The sequence below is a fragment of the Ambystoma mexicanum genome, chromosome 11 (genome assembly GCF_040938575.1).
Source record: "Ambystoma mexicanum isolate Mex_15411 chromosome 11, UKY_AmexF1_1, whole genome shotgun sequence".
Lineage (NCBI taxonomy): Eukaryota > Metazoa > Chordata > Amphibia > Caudata > Ambystomatidae > Ambystoma > Ambystoma mexicanum.
In genome coordinates this window covers 1,020,982,967-1,021,000,558 of record NC_090934.1, presented here as the reverse complement: position 1 = coordinate 1,021,000,558, position 17,592 = coordinate 1,020,982,967, and the positions used below count along the sequence as shown (strand labels likewise).

Below are 17,592 nucleotides of genomic sequence, written 5' to 3'. Positions count from 1 at the left end.
TAAGGATGAGCAGTAGAAGAGGCGAGAGAAGATTAGGGAGGAGATTAATAGTTTAGTGGCATTGTTCCCAAGACATTGTTGTAGCCTTCTGTCGGGCTGCTTTAACAAACGCTTTGGAATAGCCCCTTTGTTGAAAACGTTCTTGCAGTAAATCGCATTCCGCTTGGAAGTCAATGAAACGGGTGCAGTTACGTCTAGCTCTGATTAACTCCCCTGTTGGAATATTCCACTTTACTGGCCTATGATGGCAGCTCTGGGCATGTAAGGTGGAATTGACCTCTGTTTCCTTTCAGAATGTCCTTGTAGACAATTTATTTCCATCCACGAAGATCGTCAGATCCAAGAAGTTAATTTGAGTTGCATTCTCATGGCCCACGAATTCAATTCCAAGTTCATTTTGATTCATTCTGTGTTTGAATTTATTGAGCTTCTCACTTGTTCCATCCCATATTAGCAGAGCATCATCCATGAATCTTTTTCACACATGTTTATACTGATTTATTTTATATTCCAATCTTATTTGCAAAACGATTGTTAGAGCATGAATAGGATTTAACTTGGCAACAAAATTCTCTGTTTCGACAAAGGCCCTTGAGAGGCCGAAACACGTGTAAACAAACAAAGGGGCAATGAAATAATAAATCTCTGCTGACTGCAATCATGGAGACTAAGGGAAATTATTTCTAGAGCCAACTAGACTTCGGTGGCGCAGCTATGGTGTGTGTCACAGACTCTGTTTGAGAGCTCGTTTCCTGGAACTATAAGGGAGGATGCATGTCTGTATTGAGGTGCAGTAGACCTTTGAATGGGAGGAGTGGTTGCAAGGTACATGAGCGTCAGTGGCTGCAGATCTGCAATGTTTGCATTGCGAGAGGCATGTACCAGTGTATCATATTTGATTTGTTGTTTTCAGAACAAATTAACCACTCTCATGTTCCCTAAAAAGTTCATGTAATTAATATTGCAACTTAAAAAGAAAATTGTTCCAGATATTGCCTGGATATCTATTAGTAAAGCTTTTATATGGCATGCCTGCGTAGACTTGAAAACATGGTGACAAGATTTCTGCCAGGCAGCCTTGCTGATTAATCATTGCCCATTTACAGGTTCTGATATCGAGCTGCTCCAGGTGCCGGACATGTGACTGCCTGGTGCACGACGAGGAAATCATGGCTGGATGGACAGCAGATGATTCCAACCTCAACACGACATGCCCCTTCTGTGGAAACCTGTTTCTCCCCTTCTTGAATGTGGAGATCCGAGATCTGCGCAGGCCTGGAAGGTAATTTGCATGTTTGATTTTGAACCTTGTGGGTCATTTAATTTTTAGTAGCGCCTCAGCCTGTTTCCTGCCTCATCATACGCAAATCATGTACAGCCTGGTGCTGCAAACGTTTGACAATTTTACAGTAGTTTATTGGTAGTAGTCCTACCACTAACATTTATTTTATGTGATTGCTGGTAAAATAGGAGCGACGCATTGTCGTAAAACGAATTTTCGCAAAAATACATTGCATTGGGGAGAAGTGGGTGGCCAATTGGCATAGGTGACATTTTTGTGTCACTCTTGCAAGAATAGATGTCAAATTCAGCCATTACCCACTTAACTTTCATTCATGTGTCCTGAAGAAACACCTTCCCTTTTTTACGACCACAAGGACATTGGAAGTTTTAAATTCTCTAGTTAGCTGGAAAATCTACTGCTGCTAAAGAATTTCAGTGGGACTCTTCAAGAAAGAAACATAAGCCCATCGTGTCCTCGGCCTTGGCAAACAGATTTCCAGCACACTGAAAACTTTGTAATGGCTTCCTACCAAACATCCTCTTGATTACATATTCTGTGTATCACGCAAAGATATTTCTGGCACACTGGTTCTGCATATCTCATGAACAGATTGGAGCATGAGACCACACCAATTAATCTCTGCTTCTTGTTGGCAACCAAATTCAGTCATAATACGCACCAAAGTCAGGGACGAAGAACACTCCCAGGCCTAGTTTTTAGTCATTCTTTTTAACCCTTTAAGTGCCATGAGTATTTCCCCCTCAGTGCCAAGGCCTTTTTTGGTGATTTCGGTATGTGGCCATTCAATGGCTTGTAACTTTTTTGTTACATGATATATCTCGGCCAAATTTGGCTCCTTTGTTTCCCACATGTAGGCAGTCGTAATGCCACACAGGAATCCTAGGTTTCTGTATAGGGGTGAGAGTAAATGAGCAAAAAGGGCAAAAATGTTATGTTTTTTCAAAAAATGCCAATAAAATGATGTACGACGAAGCCTGTGTTTTTTTCCTTGTAGAGCTAGCAACAAATGGTTTGCTGTGCTGAATTCCCCACTTTCCTAGCTTTCAAGAACAGGTTGAGTGGAAACGAAAAAAAAATATTTTGATGTGGTTATTAACTGTTTTGTGAGAGGTAGGCCATTTTTGCCAATTGGACATGCATGGACGGAATGGAATGGACGAAAAGGGTAGGAAAGCCGAATTGGTGGACAGAAAGGCATATGTTTCTATAAAGTAGACAAAATTCCAAGTTTAGGAAGGGGTAATATGCGTAGGTCGGGCAACAACTAGGTTGGGGAAAATGCCATAGATTGGGGGAAAAGCGAAAAAATGACTGACAAAAAGGTATGTGGTGGACATGGTTGGCTTGGTACGGCAATGGCTTCTATGAATTTTGAGAAAAGCAATGCTCCGCTACATTCCCCCGACTCTTGCAGTTAGGAAAGCGCACATTTTTTGTAGTGTTTTACAAAACGAGCAATACCACAAGCCAAACACTGAGCCATGGTACACAAGAGTTTTATGCTTACGGCCTGAACAGACGCACTTAGCATGTGTAAATCAGGAAAACCAATGTGGTGAGGAACGGCAAGCATACTTTTTTTTGAAAGAGCACAGGCAGACCTTTACAAGGGTAGGTGACTTGTGCAGGTTACAAAAGTGTATGGTGCCTAAAGCAGCGACTAAATGTAGGGCACATTTGGGAAATTAAAGGGTTGTGTGACAAAGGGCACCAGCAAATGGGTCAAAACATTATGAAAACCACACAAACACAACAAATGTTATACCTTCCCGCGTTCCCACAGGTGTCCCGATGAAAACGGTACCTCACATTTGTGGGTGCACCTACCTGGGCGCCAAGGGGAAAGCCTAAAACACAGGTAACCCCAAGTCTGTTTTGACTCCTGAATTTCACACTTTCTGCAGACGTGCACACCATAAAGATATGGGCCTCGGGTGTCCAAGCCACCAAGGAAAACAGGTAACCCCATGCATTTCCGAAAAGAGGACACCGGTGGGAATCCGCAGAGGTATGATTTGCGCAAATCGGCCCAGAATGTATTACCCAGACACCCCTGCAAAGTCTGAAATGTGGGGAAAAAAAACACATTTTTCACTTTGTCGGAGGTTCTGGATAAAACATTCTGGTCCGCTTCGCGCAGGTTGGACCTCTGTGGATTCCCACTGGTGTCCTCTTTTCAGAAATGCATGGGGTACCCAGTTTTCCTTTGTGGCTTGGACACCCTAGGCCCAAATCTGTAGGTTATCTCCCCAAACCCTTTTGTGGTTACCAGTGGATTAGCCTTTTCCATTTGCGGCTAGATTGTTTAACCCACACATGTGAGGTACCGTTTTCATTGGGACGCCTGTGGGAACACGGGAAGGTATGACATCTGTTGTTGGCGGCGTGTTTCGGTGGGTGAGCAGAGTGAAATGTCTGGAAATTGTGTTTTTTACCCCCAAATTGGGACTTTGCCAGGGGTTCTGGGTAGTAGATTCTGGCTACCCACCGAAACACACCTCCAACAACACATGGCCTACCTTCCCGCGTCCCCACACGTGCCCCGATGAAAACGGTACCTCACATGTGTGGGTGCACCTACCGGGGGCGCAAAAGTAAAAGGGTAACCCACTAGTAACCCTAAGCCTTTCGGCACAGCCCATTTTGTTCATGTGGGTAACCTACAGATTTAGGCCTAGTGTGCCGAAGCCAGCAAGGAAAACAGAAAACCCCATGCATTTCCCAAAAGAGGACACCCGTGGGAATCCACAAAGGTCTGACTTATGCAAATCGGCCCAGAATTTATTACCCAGAACCCCCGGCAAAGACCCACATGGGAGAAGGGTGCCCAAGGCCAGGGATATTACCGCCGACTTTGCTGGAGCCCTGGCTGCCCTGCGTTACAGCTTCTCCCCACCAGGGAGTCTCGGCAGTGTGCCAATACCTCCCCAAAGGGAAATGATGTAATGCAGCCCAGCCGCAACTCCAGGACGATTGGAGGGGGATGTCCTTGGCCATCCATGTACCATGTGGGTGTACCGTGCCCTAAGCACAGCAGCAGCTCCAGGGAGCCCCAGCAGGATCCCCATTCCTCCCCGGAGGTGACATCTGTAACATAGCACAGCCAGAGGTGGAGTCTGGGCTTGCAGACGGACAACCCACATTGGAGGGGTCCGCTCCCAGGGAAACACCAATGTTATGCTGGCATGGGGGGCAATTTGTGGCCGTCCCCTGCAATTGTGTCCCAGCCCACCAACATCTCTGCCCAGACGACCCATTCCCACCCACACCACCAACAATCCAGCCCCATTCTCACCCACCCCACTGACAGTGGGCCCTAACCAAAGAATAATAATAAACAGTACTCCCATAACGTTGCAGCTGCCCGCGTAGAAAAAGCTGTAAACAAAACAAAAAACATGTGTTACCTACGGTCACACCAGCGAAATGTAGCCCTCCCCGGGGGCAGATAAGGGGGCGGCTGTCCTGCACTCCTCCCTGGGCTCAGGCGTCCCTTCCTAGGACGTCTGAGCCCTTGTGGGACAGGCCCCCCAATGGGGGCCTGTCCCACAATTTTTAGGGGCCCTCTCCCCCCCTACTCTAAATGGGTGGCAGGGGCACCTCATGCAGGCCTCCCTGGGCCTCCTACAAACGGCTGTGCGAGGTACACCCCCTTCATTTGGGGTGAAGGGGAGAGGGCCCTCAAAAATGGTGGGACAGGTCCCCCAGTGGGTGGGGCAGTAAGGTTGGGCACCCTGGGGTCAGATTGGCACACCTATGTTCCCCTCTGCGCCAAGGCAAGTTTAGTAAACAAAGAAAATAATTCAAAATGGCAGGCTGCCCTTTAGCGGGGGCTGAGGGGCCCCCTACACCCCCATATAATGTTCTAATGTACTGGGGGTTGACCCCCCCCACCCCAAATGCAGGAGGGGGCATCTCATTCACCCCTCCCTGGGGGCAGATAAGAGGGTGTGGGGTACTCATGCAGCCCTCCCTGGGGTTACTTACCCCTTCCTAAGAGCAGATAACTGCCCCCAGGGAGGGCTGCATGGCATGACTCCAAGTCCATTTTGTGGGGGGGGGGGACAACCCCTTTACATGAAAAGAAATTCCCTGGTGGTCCAGTGGGGAGGTAGGGGGGGTACTCGCGCCAGCCATGCTAATTGTTTTTTTTCCCCCCACTCCTGGGGGAAGATGGTCACCCATCCGCCCCCAGGGGTCTCCATACATGTGGCCCCATGCTTTGGGGCCATGGGGGGAGGGGGGCGCTTACCTAGTAAACTGCCCCCCCAAGCCCCTTCTGTAACACATCCCTGGTGTCTAGTGGCCATTGCTGGTCCTGGATCGAGCACCCTGCACCCAATCCAGGAGCAGCAATGCTTACAAACAGGGTGTCGCTGGAAAGGGGAGAATCTCCACTTTCCAACGACACCTCTACCAAACATATCCATGGTGTCTAGTGGTCCCCACCCCCACCCCTTCCCATTCTGCTTTTGCAAAAAAAAAAATATATATATTTATTTTGTCCCCCACCTCTCGGGGCAGATGGTCACCCATCCGCCCCCAGGGTTCTCCATACATGTGGCCCCATGCTTTGGGGCCACGAGGGTGGTGGGGGTGCTTACCTAGTAAGCTACCCCCCCCCCCCACCTCTGTATCACATCCTTGGTCTCTAGTGGCCAATGCTGCCCCTGGATCGAGCGCCCTGCGCCCATACCAGGAGCAGCAATGCTTAGAAACAGGGTGTCGTAGGAAAGGGGAGAATCTTCCCTTTCCAACGACACCATTCCCAAAAAAATCCTTGGTGGCTAGGGCCTCCAAACCCTCTCCCCCCCCTTCCCATCATATATTTTTTTCTTTGTTTTTTAAAAAAAAAAGTATGCCCCCACCCCTAGGGGCAGATAGTCACCTGTCTGCCCCCAGGGGTCTTTATATATGTGCCCCCATGCTTTGGGGGAAGGGGGGGGGAAGAGGGCTGCTTACTGCAAGCAGCCCTCCTCCCCCCACGTCACAAACGTATCCCTGGTGGTCCAGTGGGCATTGCTGGGCATTGATTGAGCGCTCTGCGCCCTCTCCGCGCCCAGCAATGCTGTCACACAGGGTGTTGTTGGAAAGGGGAGAGTCTCCCCTTTCCAACGACACCTCCCTCGATCTCCGGCTTGAAATACAGCCAGAGATCGAGGGGGAGAAAGGTGACGACTCGCCTATTTTCACCGCAGCAGCCCGAAATGGCTGCTGCGGTAAAAATTACTTTAACTTTCACGTCAGTGTGCTTTACGCACGCTGACGTTAAACTAAAGGTAATCCAGCCCTCTGGCAGTGAGGGGGGGACCTCCCCCTCACATAGCCCGGGGGTTGGATTACAGTTTTGAGCGATCCCTACAGAGGTAAGGACAAGATACCTCGCCCTTGGCACTTAAGGGGTTAATATAAACCTTTTGTTCAGCCCATGCAAAACCATGTGGCTGAGTTGTTCAGTTAAGTGAAGAAGGATATAGGGACAGATGCTATAAAAGCTCGAAAAAAGCAGAGTATCCAATAAAGGGATATTCATTTGTAGTAAATATATATGAGGCCTATATGCTCCCATCTGTTTTAATAAAGCAGGATAATTTGCTGCACATAGCGACTGCAAGTCAGGGATTATCTGTATCCCAAGGTACTTTTGACTGCTTTTCGTGCATCTCAGTCTGTTAGAGACAGTAATATGTTATCAGTTGTGAGCATTTCCTGCAAAATGTATTTCAATGGATTGCTTTTCTCCTGCAGATTTCTCATCTGATAGATATCCCATCCAGCTTTGCTGCTTCGGAACATTTTTCTACAGGGGGGCGTAGTGGACGTCGACTCGGGCATCAATCGTCGGTCCGTTTTGTTCGGTACTAGATTTTCCGATCCAGACGTGACATCAGGTGTCGTATATAAACTGTCACTACGCCCCATACCTCAGTTGCTTTTTTCTGCGTGCTATCACGCTGCTTGGGAACACGGTCGAGTCTTCGACTTATTCAACGTTTTTCATCAGAAAAACATGACTTTTTAAAATGTTTTATTCCTCAACGTAAAATGTCCGTCGCACGGGTTTCTGACTTCAAGCAGTGTACCGATTGTCACACCAAAGTGTTCATCACTGACCTGCATGAGGTATGCCTCTGGTGACTTGGTATGGGCCTGAAGAGTGTGCGTTGTGCGCTAAAATGCAGCCCAAATCCCTTCGTGATCAGGCTGCTAAGCTTGCGCTGGGTCGTCTGCCCTCAAAATCTCCAGCACAGTCGACGCGTTGGTCCTCAGAGGCTGAAACCAAGGTGAACACCCCCAAGAAAGAACATAGGTGAAAGAAGACACTGTCCCACTCAAGGAGCCATTCTTGTCTCGGGAGGATAGCTCAGGAGCAACGCGCTCATCTTGGAAGCAAGACAACGTAGAGCAACACAGGTTCGACCCGCGGGTCAGTGCTAAGAAACCTCTGGGTATTAAGCATGTTGTAAATAACCAATTATGAAATTAAAATTATATTAATTATAATACTAAGGAATGAGATTCTTTCTCGTCCCTTAAGAAGAAGAGGTGTCACCACCATTATGGTGACTTTGATTCGTCGGTGGAAAAAGGTAAGCAGTTGACGGGGCCTACCACTCGCCAGGAATGGGAGGATTTTAAGACATCCATACTTGAGATGTTCAGAAAGCATGCTGTTATAGGTTTGGGTGACCCCCTACCCAGCAGGCCTCGGGGTTCCCGACCCCTCACATGCCCCGGTGCCTACGAAGAAGCTGCCTCGACATCACCACCTCGGCTGACGCCCATAGCCACGCTACCGGCGGCGAAGGACAACCATTGGTGCCAATTATTTTTCTGCACCATGTCGAGCATTTTCAGCACTGATGATGCGGGAGACCAAGGGGACGTCCGCCCTGCTTTCATGGGCACAGGTGGTGTTGACTACTTTGAAGACCATTGCCAGCTGTTGGGGCTAGCTCTGGGCCTCCATGTGGAAAGTGGTTTGGAAGCCTTGTAGATCTGGATTTTTAGCAGAGCCAGCCCTATACCCATAACTATTCTAAGTAAAAGGCTCATTGACACCCTAGGGTTGCAGTACTCCGCAATGCCAGCGCAGGGGTACGACCTCACTGATGTTTTAGATGACGGTCTGCAAAATATTAATTTGGTCTTGGGACAGCAGTGGAGAATGCTGAGCAGTACGTCCCTGAGGGAGAAATTCATGAGGCCTTCCTATAGCTGGTGGAGGATGGGAAAGAGGTGGCCAGGCAGCCGCTGTGAACAGGCAGGCCTGGACATCGCTGACTGTTTGGGCCAATTTATCGCGTTGCAAGTAACGCTGAGGAGGCAGGTCTACTTAAAATCTTCAGGCTTTTCACCTAATGTTCAGGCCAAATCACTTCACATGCCCTTCGGGGGTGATTTCCAATTTGGTTAAAAGGCATATAAAATTTAACAAATCCAAAATCACTGCTAAATCTGCCTTATGGCTGGAAAGCGCAGCTCCCACCGGCCAGGCAAGGGCAGAAGTGTTTCTCGCTCGCCTGAAGGGGCAGAGGGGCTTCTAAGGGCCAACAAGCTTTGGCGCGGGCGACCCTGCCTCCTAAACGGCTTTGATTTCCCCTCCCACAACTTACCGGCGGGCAGATGGTTGACAGAGCACTGGCCCCAGTGGCAGGAAATTACTTCCGATGCTTGGGCTCTACAGCTCGTTCAGTGGGGTTATTGTCTACCCTTCTTCAGAAACACACCGGATAGACCCGCAACCACCTCTGATCCAACCGGGATAGGAGCTCCAGGAAGAACTGCAAGCCCTGTTGTTGAAGGTTGTGGTGTGAGAAGTAGCTCGCGAACAGAGAGTATCAGGTTGCTATTCCCTGTATTTACTGGTACCAAAGAACGGAGGAGGTCTCTGTCCGATTCTGGACCTCGAGACCTTGAACAAGTTCCTTAGAAAAGACAAATTCAGGATGGTGACGTTGAGAGAAATTCTCCACGCTCTCGAGCTACAGTACTGGCTGGTGTAAATAGATCTACAGGATGCTTATTTCCTTGTGCAGATTCATCGAAAGCACAGGAAGTTCCTGAGGTTTATCATGGGGGATAAGCACTATCAGTTCAAGGTACTCTGTTTTGGTCTGACCTCCGCTCTTAGGGTCTTCACCATGCTCATGGCGGTAGTCGTGGCTCACCTCAGGAGATCCGTACCTGGACGACTGGCTGATCCGAGGGAAGTCAGCGGGATAGGTTTTGTACCACTTGGAGGACACTTGTCTGCTACTGCACAGGCTGGGCTTCTCCTGGAACTTGAAGTCCCAGGTGACACCAGTCCAGAGGCTCCAGTTCATCGGAGCAGTCCCAGACACTTTAGTGGGGAGGGCCTTCCCTCCAGAGGAGAGAGTCGAGGACAGCTTGGCACTGATGGTCGGCTTGTTCCAAAACCATGCCACATTATCAGCAGCGCCACCTCTTAGGTCTCCTAGCCTCCTGTATTCTTCTAGTTCCAGAGGCCAGGCTGCGCATGAGATCCCTACAGTGGCTCGTAAGGGATCAATGGTCACAGTACCTTGGGCCCTTTCGGATCCCCTCAATGTGTCCAGCCAAGTGGTCAACGACCTCGACTGATGGGCAGACTGCAGTAAACTCATGGCGGCGGGATCTATTCTGGCCTCCTTGGCCTCGGACCCCAGTGGTCACGGATGCGTCTCTGAAGGGTTGGGGCGCTCACTGCAAGGACTTACAGGTGAACAGCCTTTGTTCAGCAACGGAATCCAGGTGGCACATCAACAGGCCGGAGTTGCGAGCGATCAGGTTAGCCATGAGGGTGTTTTCTCCATCGCTGGAGGGGAAGTATGTCCTGATTCTGACAGACAACACAGTGGCCATGCACTAACAGAACAAGCAAGGTGTCGTGCACTCCCTCCCCCTCTGCGAGAAGCGATGCAGCTGTGGTTCTTGCTATTGGAGAACCGGATCTCAGTCTCTGCAGTTCATATGGCGGGGACACAGAACAGTTTGGTGGATGCTCTGAGCAGGCAGAGCATGGTCTCACACAAGTCTGAAGTGTTCCAGGAAGCCCTAGAGGTGGTCTTGTCTCGCTGGGGGACCCCAACGGTGGAGCTGTTTGCCACGGAGTCCAACAGCAAGTGCAGACAGTTTTGCTCGAGGGAATTCCCAGCGACGGGCGCGCTACAGGACGCGTTTCTGGTGGATTGGAACTTCCCTCTCCGCTACGCCTTTCCTCTGATTTGGTCATCCCTTGGGTTCCCAGGAGGCTTAAGAGGTTTCGAACAACCATGATCCTTATATCCCCAGACTGGGCGAGGAGTACGTGGTACTCGGACCTTCTGGATCTAATCATCTGCCCACCTCTTTGGTTGCCTCGGCGGACGGATCTCCTAACCCAGTCGGAAGGCCGGGTGCGTCACCCGACTCCGAAGTCCCTCATTCTACATGCGTGGCTCTTGAGTGGATGAGATAAGATGACTGGGACCTCTCTGAGGAGGTGCTCATGGTATTGCTGACTGCACGCAGACCATCTCAAAGATCTTTACGCGTGCAGGTGGAGGTTTGAGGTGTGGTGCAGGGAACGCAAGAGTGACCCTATCTCTTGCCCCACCACTACAGTGATGGAGTTCCTTCTGTCACTGGCCTCAGCAGGCCTTCAGGTCACCACAGTCCAAGGATATTTGGTGGCCTTGTCTGTGTTTAAGAGGTCCCCGGGGTCAAGGTACATATTTTACAATCTTGGTGATGGCACAAATCCTGAAGGTCTGTAAATAAGTTTCCGCCAATTCCCTTTGTTGTCCCAGATTGGGATCTTAATCTGATATTGACATATCTGGGGACAGCTCCCTTTGAGCCTATGCACACTTGTTCTTTGCAGCTCCTTTCCTTCAAGACAGACTTCCTTGTAACAATTACATCAACTAGGTGGGTGAGTGAATTGCAAGCCTTAAGCTGCAAACCATTCTTTCTGAGGTTTTTTTCATGAGAAAGTCTCGCTCATGGGTTAGAACAGGATTTCTGCCAAACGTCTCTTAATTCCACCTATCACAGTCCATAGACTTCCCGTTCTTCTACCCACCTCTGCACCCTTCTAAAGAAGAGGAGCGTTTCCATTGCCTGGATCCTAAACAGGCTCTAAACTTGTAAAGGCCTAGCGATAACAAAACAAACATTGTCCCGCTGGATCATCTTCTGCATAGCAGAGTATTTATTACCAGTCCACAGGCAGGGAATTACCGTCAGGCATCCGGGCTCATTCGACTAGGGGCATCTCTGCGTCAACTGCATTACAAAGGGGGATCGTGTTAGGGATATTTGTCATGCGGAAACATGGTCCTCTGTTCATACTTTCACTAAACACTAAAGATGTTCCTTGCATAACTGATGCACGTTTTGGCTGGGCAGTGCTACAAAACCTGTTAGTCTAACTTTATGCCTGCCTCCTGCACCTACTTCTTTGGGAGTCTATCAGATGAGGAACCTGCGGGAGAAAAGCAATCCATTGAAGGAGAAATTACTTACTTAATCTCCCCTCCCATCCATCCCCACTCAGAAAGCCGATGGTTGGTGCGCATCTGCTCTTTTGATAATGACTTGGCGATGGTCCTTAGTGACCACTTGCTGGGCCTCATTACGGCCTTCACGGAACGGGTGAACGGGCTCCGCTAATGGAGGCGGACCCATTAAACCCGTTCCGCGAAATTACGAGGTCCCCCCGCGGGACCCAGTAAGGACGCCTGGTAAAAAATCGGCCCGTTGTTAGCTCCCTCTCCCATTCCCATTGAACCCTATGGGGGCTCAGATGGAAATGGGGAAGGTCCGGGCCCGGGTTCCCAGAGGGAGGAATTACTGGGCCCTCCGAACTCGGAATGGCCCGGTAATTCCCCATTCTGGGAACCCGGTAAAGGAGCCTGGTTTGGCGGCAGCCATGGAGCTTATAGCTCGTAATGAGGCCCGCTGTCTTTTTGCCACAAGTTGTTTCTGAAAAAGAAAAAAGAAAACTTTTCTGACGCTACGCATTGTGGTGTCCTACACAAGTTCTTCCTTCCTTTGGAAGCTTGCGGTTATTTAACTTTTTGTGGGCCTTTTAGCCTGTTATCTCTCTGTTTTCCTATGCAGCGTGGTGAGCTCAGGAAAAAAGGGGGAAACTGATGTATGGGGCGTAGTGACAGAGTTTATACACAACGCATGATGTCACATCCGGAGCCGCCACTCGAGTACCGAGCAAGACGGATAAATGATCGACGGCCGATTCGAGGTCCACTACGCCCGCTGGCGAAAATGTTTTTGAAGCCACGAAGCTGGATGGGATATCTATCAGATGAGGAACCTGCGGGAGAAGAATCCATAGAAAGAACATTATTGTAAGTAATTTCTCCGCCTATTCTATTTCCATCATGTCTAATATTGACTGCGTCAAATTCTAAACCAGTTGTGGGCAAGCTGTGGCCCTTTAGATGTTTAGACTTATGCAGTGCATGATCCCCCACCTTTAACTATGCTTGATAGGGAAGATGGGCGTTGAAGGCCAAAGCATCTGGAGGACTACAGGTTGCCCTAAACTGAAAGCCAAAAGAACAGGGGATAGGGTGCATCCCTGTTTGGTGACTTTGGTCAGAGAGAAAAGATCAGGTTGTAGTTCATTCCCCTTTCGCCTACTTGTAGGAAACTGGTAGCATGCCCTTAACATGGAAACAATCTCTCCTCAAGCCCACACGCTGAAGGTCAGGAAAAGAAAAGCTCAGTCAACCAAGTCAAGATCTTTTTCAGTGTCAAGTAATCTATGAACAGAAGCAATAGAAATAAAAAATGTGTGGCTTCTCCACCAAGTGCACCACCCCTTTAATGTTGTCAAATGTTTGACAGCCCAAGATAACCCCAGATTGGTCCACGTGGATCAGTTGTGGCATGAGTAAATCTAATCTTGTGGCTAATATTTTAGTGAACTTTTTTCATCAGTAGTATTTAGCATGGTCAACCTGTACGATTTGCAATCAGTTTGGTTTTAGGCTTTGCAAGTAAGGTCATTTGAGAATGATGCATTAAGGTGGTTATGTATCACAGTCAACTAAAACTATTAGAAGTGTGCACCAAACTTGGAATTAGGCTGGAAGTCAAGACTTTATAAAATGCCCCAGTGAAGATATTGCACTTGGTACTTTATTACTTATTTGTGGCTTCATTCCCAGTTTAACCTCCTTTTCCATTATCCCCATGTCGGTGATGTGTCACCTATTTGTTTGCCCACTGGTGAGATTAGGCGTGTCTGTCTTTTCTAAGTAACTCTTCTTGATTTCTATCCCTGCAAAACAAAGACGTTTATAAAATCTAGTTAGCTCAGCAATGCTCTGCTCATCCACTGTGCAGAGATTTCCGTGAAGATTTCTCAGTTATTTGATGTATTGGGAAGTCCTCTGATACCTGAGCCTCGAGGCAATTAATGTTTTGGCCTTGTTTGGTTTGATGGTGTATTTTTGTTGAGTGAATAAAGTGTTTTTCTAATGGTTTGCATCTTATCACAGATTCCTCATCTTAGTTATCTTCTCTGCATGAACTGATTTTCAGATTTTATTTTAGCTTTAGGGAGCATAATGAAGCTCTGTCATCGCCTAACGGCCCCGGGAGTGCTGCCACGCTCAGTATACATAGAGCATGCAACATCCACTTACTTCAATTCCTTATACCAGTCTGCTTAGTACCTTATTATCTCAGAACAATATCTTAGAAGATTCTAATTTAGCTGGGTCATGACAGGTGCTCTGAAGACATCCGATTTTTAAACCTTTAAGGACTGCGGCACCCAAAAGTCCATGTCTGACCCTCACAGAATTTGTGTTTGGTGTCTCGGGGCAGACACAAGAAGGGCAACGGCTGGTCCTGTCATACAATGCAACCAAAAGCTCACCCGGAGCGCAAGGCAAAGTGTTTTACAGCTCTTCACAAAGGTGACTCTCAACCTCCCACTAAGTCCCAGGATATCACCCCATCCAAATGTCCCTGGTGAAGGAAGAAAAAGAAAAAACAAACACTGCGCACCAAGGAACCAGAGAGGTCCTGGACTATAGCCATAGAAAAAAAATACAGAAGAGACGAAAAGAATAGAAAGCACAGTAGCCTCATCACGAGTTGGGCGGTAGCTCTTAAATGAGGTGGTAACCGCATTTAAGGGTCGCCCAATACTTAATATGGCGTGTTTACCACGCCGGGAAAAAAGCAGAAAATTCCCCATTGAGTCCATGGGGAATGGGGAATAACGTTTACTGCCCAACCCGTGATCTGGGCGGTAACGCAAATTAAGTTGGCCGGTATCCCACTCGGGATACCGCCCAACTCGTGATTTAGGCCCAAAATGTCCTGCCCCAGAAATGAGTTGCAGCAATGCTCTTCTTCATTATCAGTGCCGGAGAGACGATGTGGACAATGGTTGTTCAGGAGAATCATCTCCTAAACATCAGTTACAGTTCCCAAAAAGCTAATCTACTTCGGAGCAATAGTAGACTTTAAGACACAAATGTGTGGCTTCAACCTCAGTACTGATGGTTGAATCGGGGCCAACTACGTCTTGGGAGACCGACAGAGGCATCTGAAAGGACAGCACCACTGCTCTGATTACTTAAAACACAAATGTGTGCCATTTGGCTCCACCTATAGGTGTGGAGCGATGGCTTCGACTGTTGGCGCCATTTCCAAGGCAACAAATAACGCAACTTGGCTCCGCTGATGTTCTTCCATCTACATCAGAATATTTGTCTACGATGGAAACAAATGTTTACCAACAAATCCTATGCATTACGGCCTGCAACCTTTTTTACTTGAGTGCAGCAGCTTTCCAGTGGAATCTTATCCTGAGGAAGAAACTAGCACTCCCATGGCCTTAGATCTTTCTGAGGTCAGTGGCATAGATATGTCTCACGAACTGGATTTTATTCAAGTCAGGAGTCTCTAAAATCAGGAATCTGTGGCAAGATGCGATCCACTACAAGAGCATATTACTTACCTTCGCGAATGCTCTTTTTGATGGATTCTCCTCCCAGAGATTCCTTATTGTACTCCCACCTAGCCCCACAAACAGAGACTACATTTACATTCAGTTCTATGTTCCTGTAGCTGCTGAGCACAAGAGTAATACGATGCAACGGAAATCAGCGGCACTGTGTGCTTTGTATATGCGGTGTGCAGCATCACTTACATAACTATGGAACAAATTACATTAATGAATCTTGACATGGAGCCGCTTTACGCCACCCAGTGGCAGAAAAAAAAAACAAATCAACTTGCGTTGGGAAGATATCTACGATGAAGATTCTGTGGGAGTTGAATTCACTAGTAAGAAAATCACCAAAAGTTAAGTAATTTGTTTTTCAATTTTTAGTATCTGCCTAACTGCTCATTATACTTGTCTGCCTTAGCAATGGGTGTGAAGCTTTATCCTTGTAGGCATGTATGAGGTTAATTCCTATGGGAGACATTCTTCTTCCCGTCTGGATATTCTCCTTCTCTCTGTGCATATATCTTTTGTACCCCCATTCTCTGGAGCTTTAAGAGCATCCCATGTGTTGGCCCCAGAAGTGTCCGTTAGGGAGTTGAATGAGAAGTAATTGTCCATTTTGGAGGAGGATTCCTTTCTGATGAGGGCGTATATCAAGAGATCCTACTTCCCTGAAAAGATTCACAATTAAAGATACTTGAGCATGACATGAGATTATAATGTGTATGGGACCAATTTGTGTGAACTATTCGTTCCCTTAGAGTAGTGCTGATAAATATGTGGTCTATTCTGGGGTAGGTGTGGTGAGCACTGGAGAAAAGCATGTAGCATGCACCTTCTGTCAGTCTGTCTCCCATCATATATCAACGAAACCTAGGTTCTGAGACTTATCCCTGTGCTTTCCTAAGGCTGAATTTGAATCTGAACAGTTGTGGTACAATGCAATTGGGGAACAGTTCTAGAGTAGATGGAAGTCCCCCATGAATACCACCTCCCTCTCAGCGAGGCCTGAGATAGGTTACATAAATGAGGTGATTAAAGCTTCCCGTTAGTTATTTGGTGCATAGTGTGCAGCTAATGTTATGAGTATGCTTCCTCACTTCTCTTTGATTATGATATATCTGCAACCCTTGTATAAGATTGCGTTTATTAAATCAAATTGAACTTCTTTATGGAATGCTTTTTCAAACCCTCAAGCATTTGATGTAGCAAAATCCTAGAAAATATGGGGGCACCTATATATATGTACTCTAGTTGACCCAATCCATGATGGTGCATTTTGTAAACCCATTTGATCAACTGTCTGTTTTTAATGAAACCTTGTTGTCGGGTTTCTTTTCTTGCTGTCTCACACCTTGCATCAAGCTACTCTAATCAGGTAGCACTTTATTAAACTCCTAGTGGATAAATCAGCACTGTGCCAACTTGTACAGCTGTTAACTGTGGAAACTTTGACAAATCACAAGATTCCGTCACTTTTTCCCAGGGGGCAACCTTTTCTTGTGTGGCTAGGGAGGTGAGCACACTACACAATACCCTCCCTAGGGTTATAGGCAAGCAGGACCTCACCGGGAGAGACCCCCCCCCCCATGGGGGCAAGGACTCTCGTTCTGATGAGGAACTCCCTTCCCAACTCACTCAGCAACCCAACAATGTAAACCCTGTTGGGAGAAAACAGGAAGAATCCTTATACATCTGCTACTGTGATGTTTCATGTGAAAACAAGTATCTGCTTTGTACTGAGACGAAGAAAACCAATGGAGTCATAATGAATATGACTAAGACACAGAAGGAGGACTACCACAAGAGGCTGGGCAAAGCTGAGTCCTGTCTCAGAAGGGATGCACAAAGAGGCAGTGGTAGCCAGACCGGGAAGAGAGAGAAATCCCTAACTGAAGCAGAGACCACTTGCCTAGAACACGCTGGAAGGTGCTGGAAAAGGAAAGGGAACAGAGAGCAAGAGCCATCCTGACAAGAGGAAGAAAAACGAAGGAGAACGCAGACCCAGTGACGCAGACCCACTACAAGGAAGGTAACGGGGAGAGCAGGAAACCAGGGCAGAGAGGCGGTTATAACTGGCGTGGTCATGATCAACCTAATGAGAAAAACAAGCATAACGATTGGAGTAATTGTACTCGTCCCTGTGGTCACACATTTTCAAGGAGCAACATACACTGGTGCCAGTGAGATAGAAAAAAAGAAGTGAGTGGAAGGAATTACTGTGCTCATCATACTCGTCCCAGTGAGAGACCAATTAACGAAAAGTGTGAGAATCATTACTTGGATAAACATACTCGTCCCAGGGAGAAAC

General features: G+C 47.7%; 1 protein-coding gene across 8 annotated transcripts in view; it reads left to right on the top strand.

Annotated features, from left to right (window-relative positions):
* The window catches only part of DENND4A (DENN domain containing 4A), a 2,028,245-nt gene that overhangs the window by 1,657,715 nt on the left and 352,938 nt on the right, over nucleotides 1-17,592 (top strand). For all 8 annotated transcript variants that reach the window (XM_069624248.1, XM_069624254.1, XM_069624251.1 and 5 more), the window contains one exon: nucleotides 1,107-1,282. In XM_069624248.1, the coding sequence (XP_069480349.1) occupies nucleotides 1,107-1,282 (176 nt within the window). The remainder of the gene's footprint in view (nucleotides 1-1,106; nucleotides 1,283-17,592) is intronic.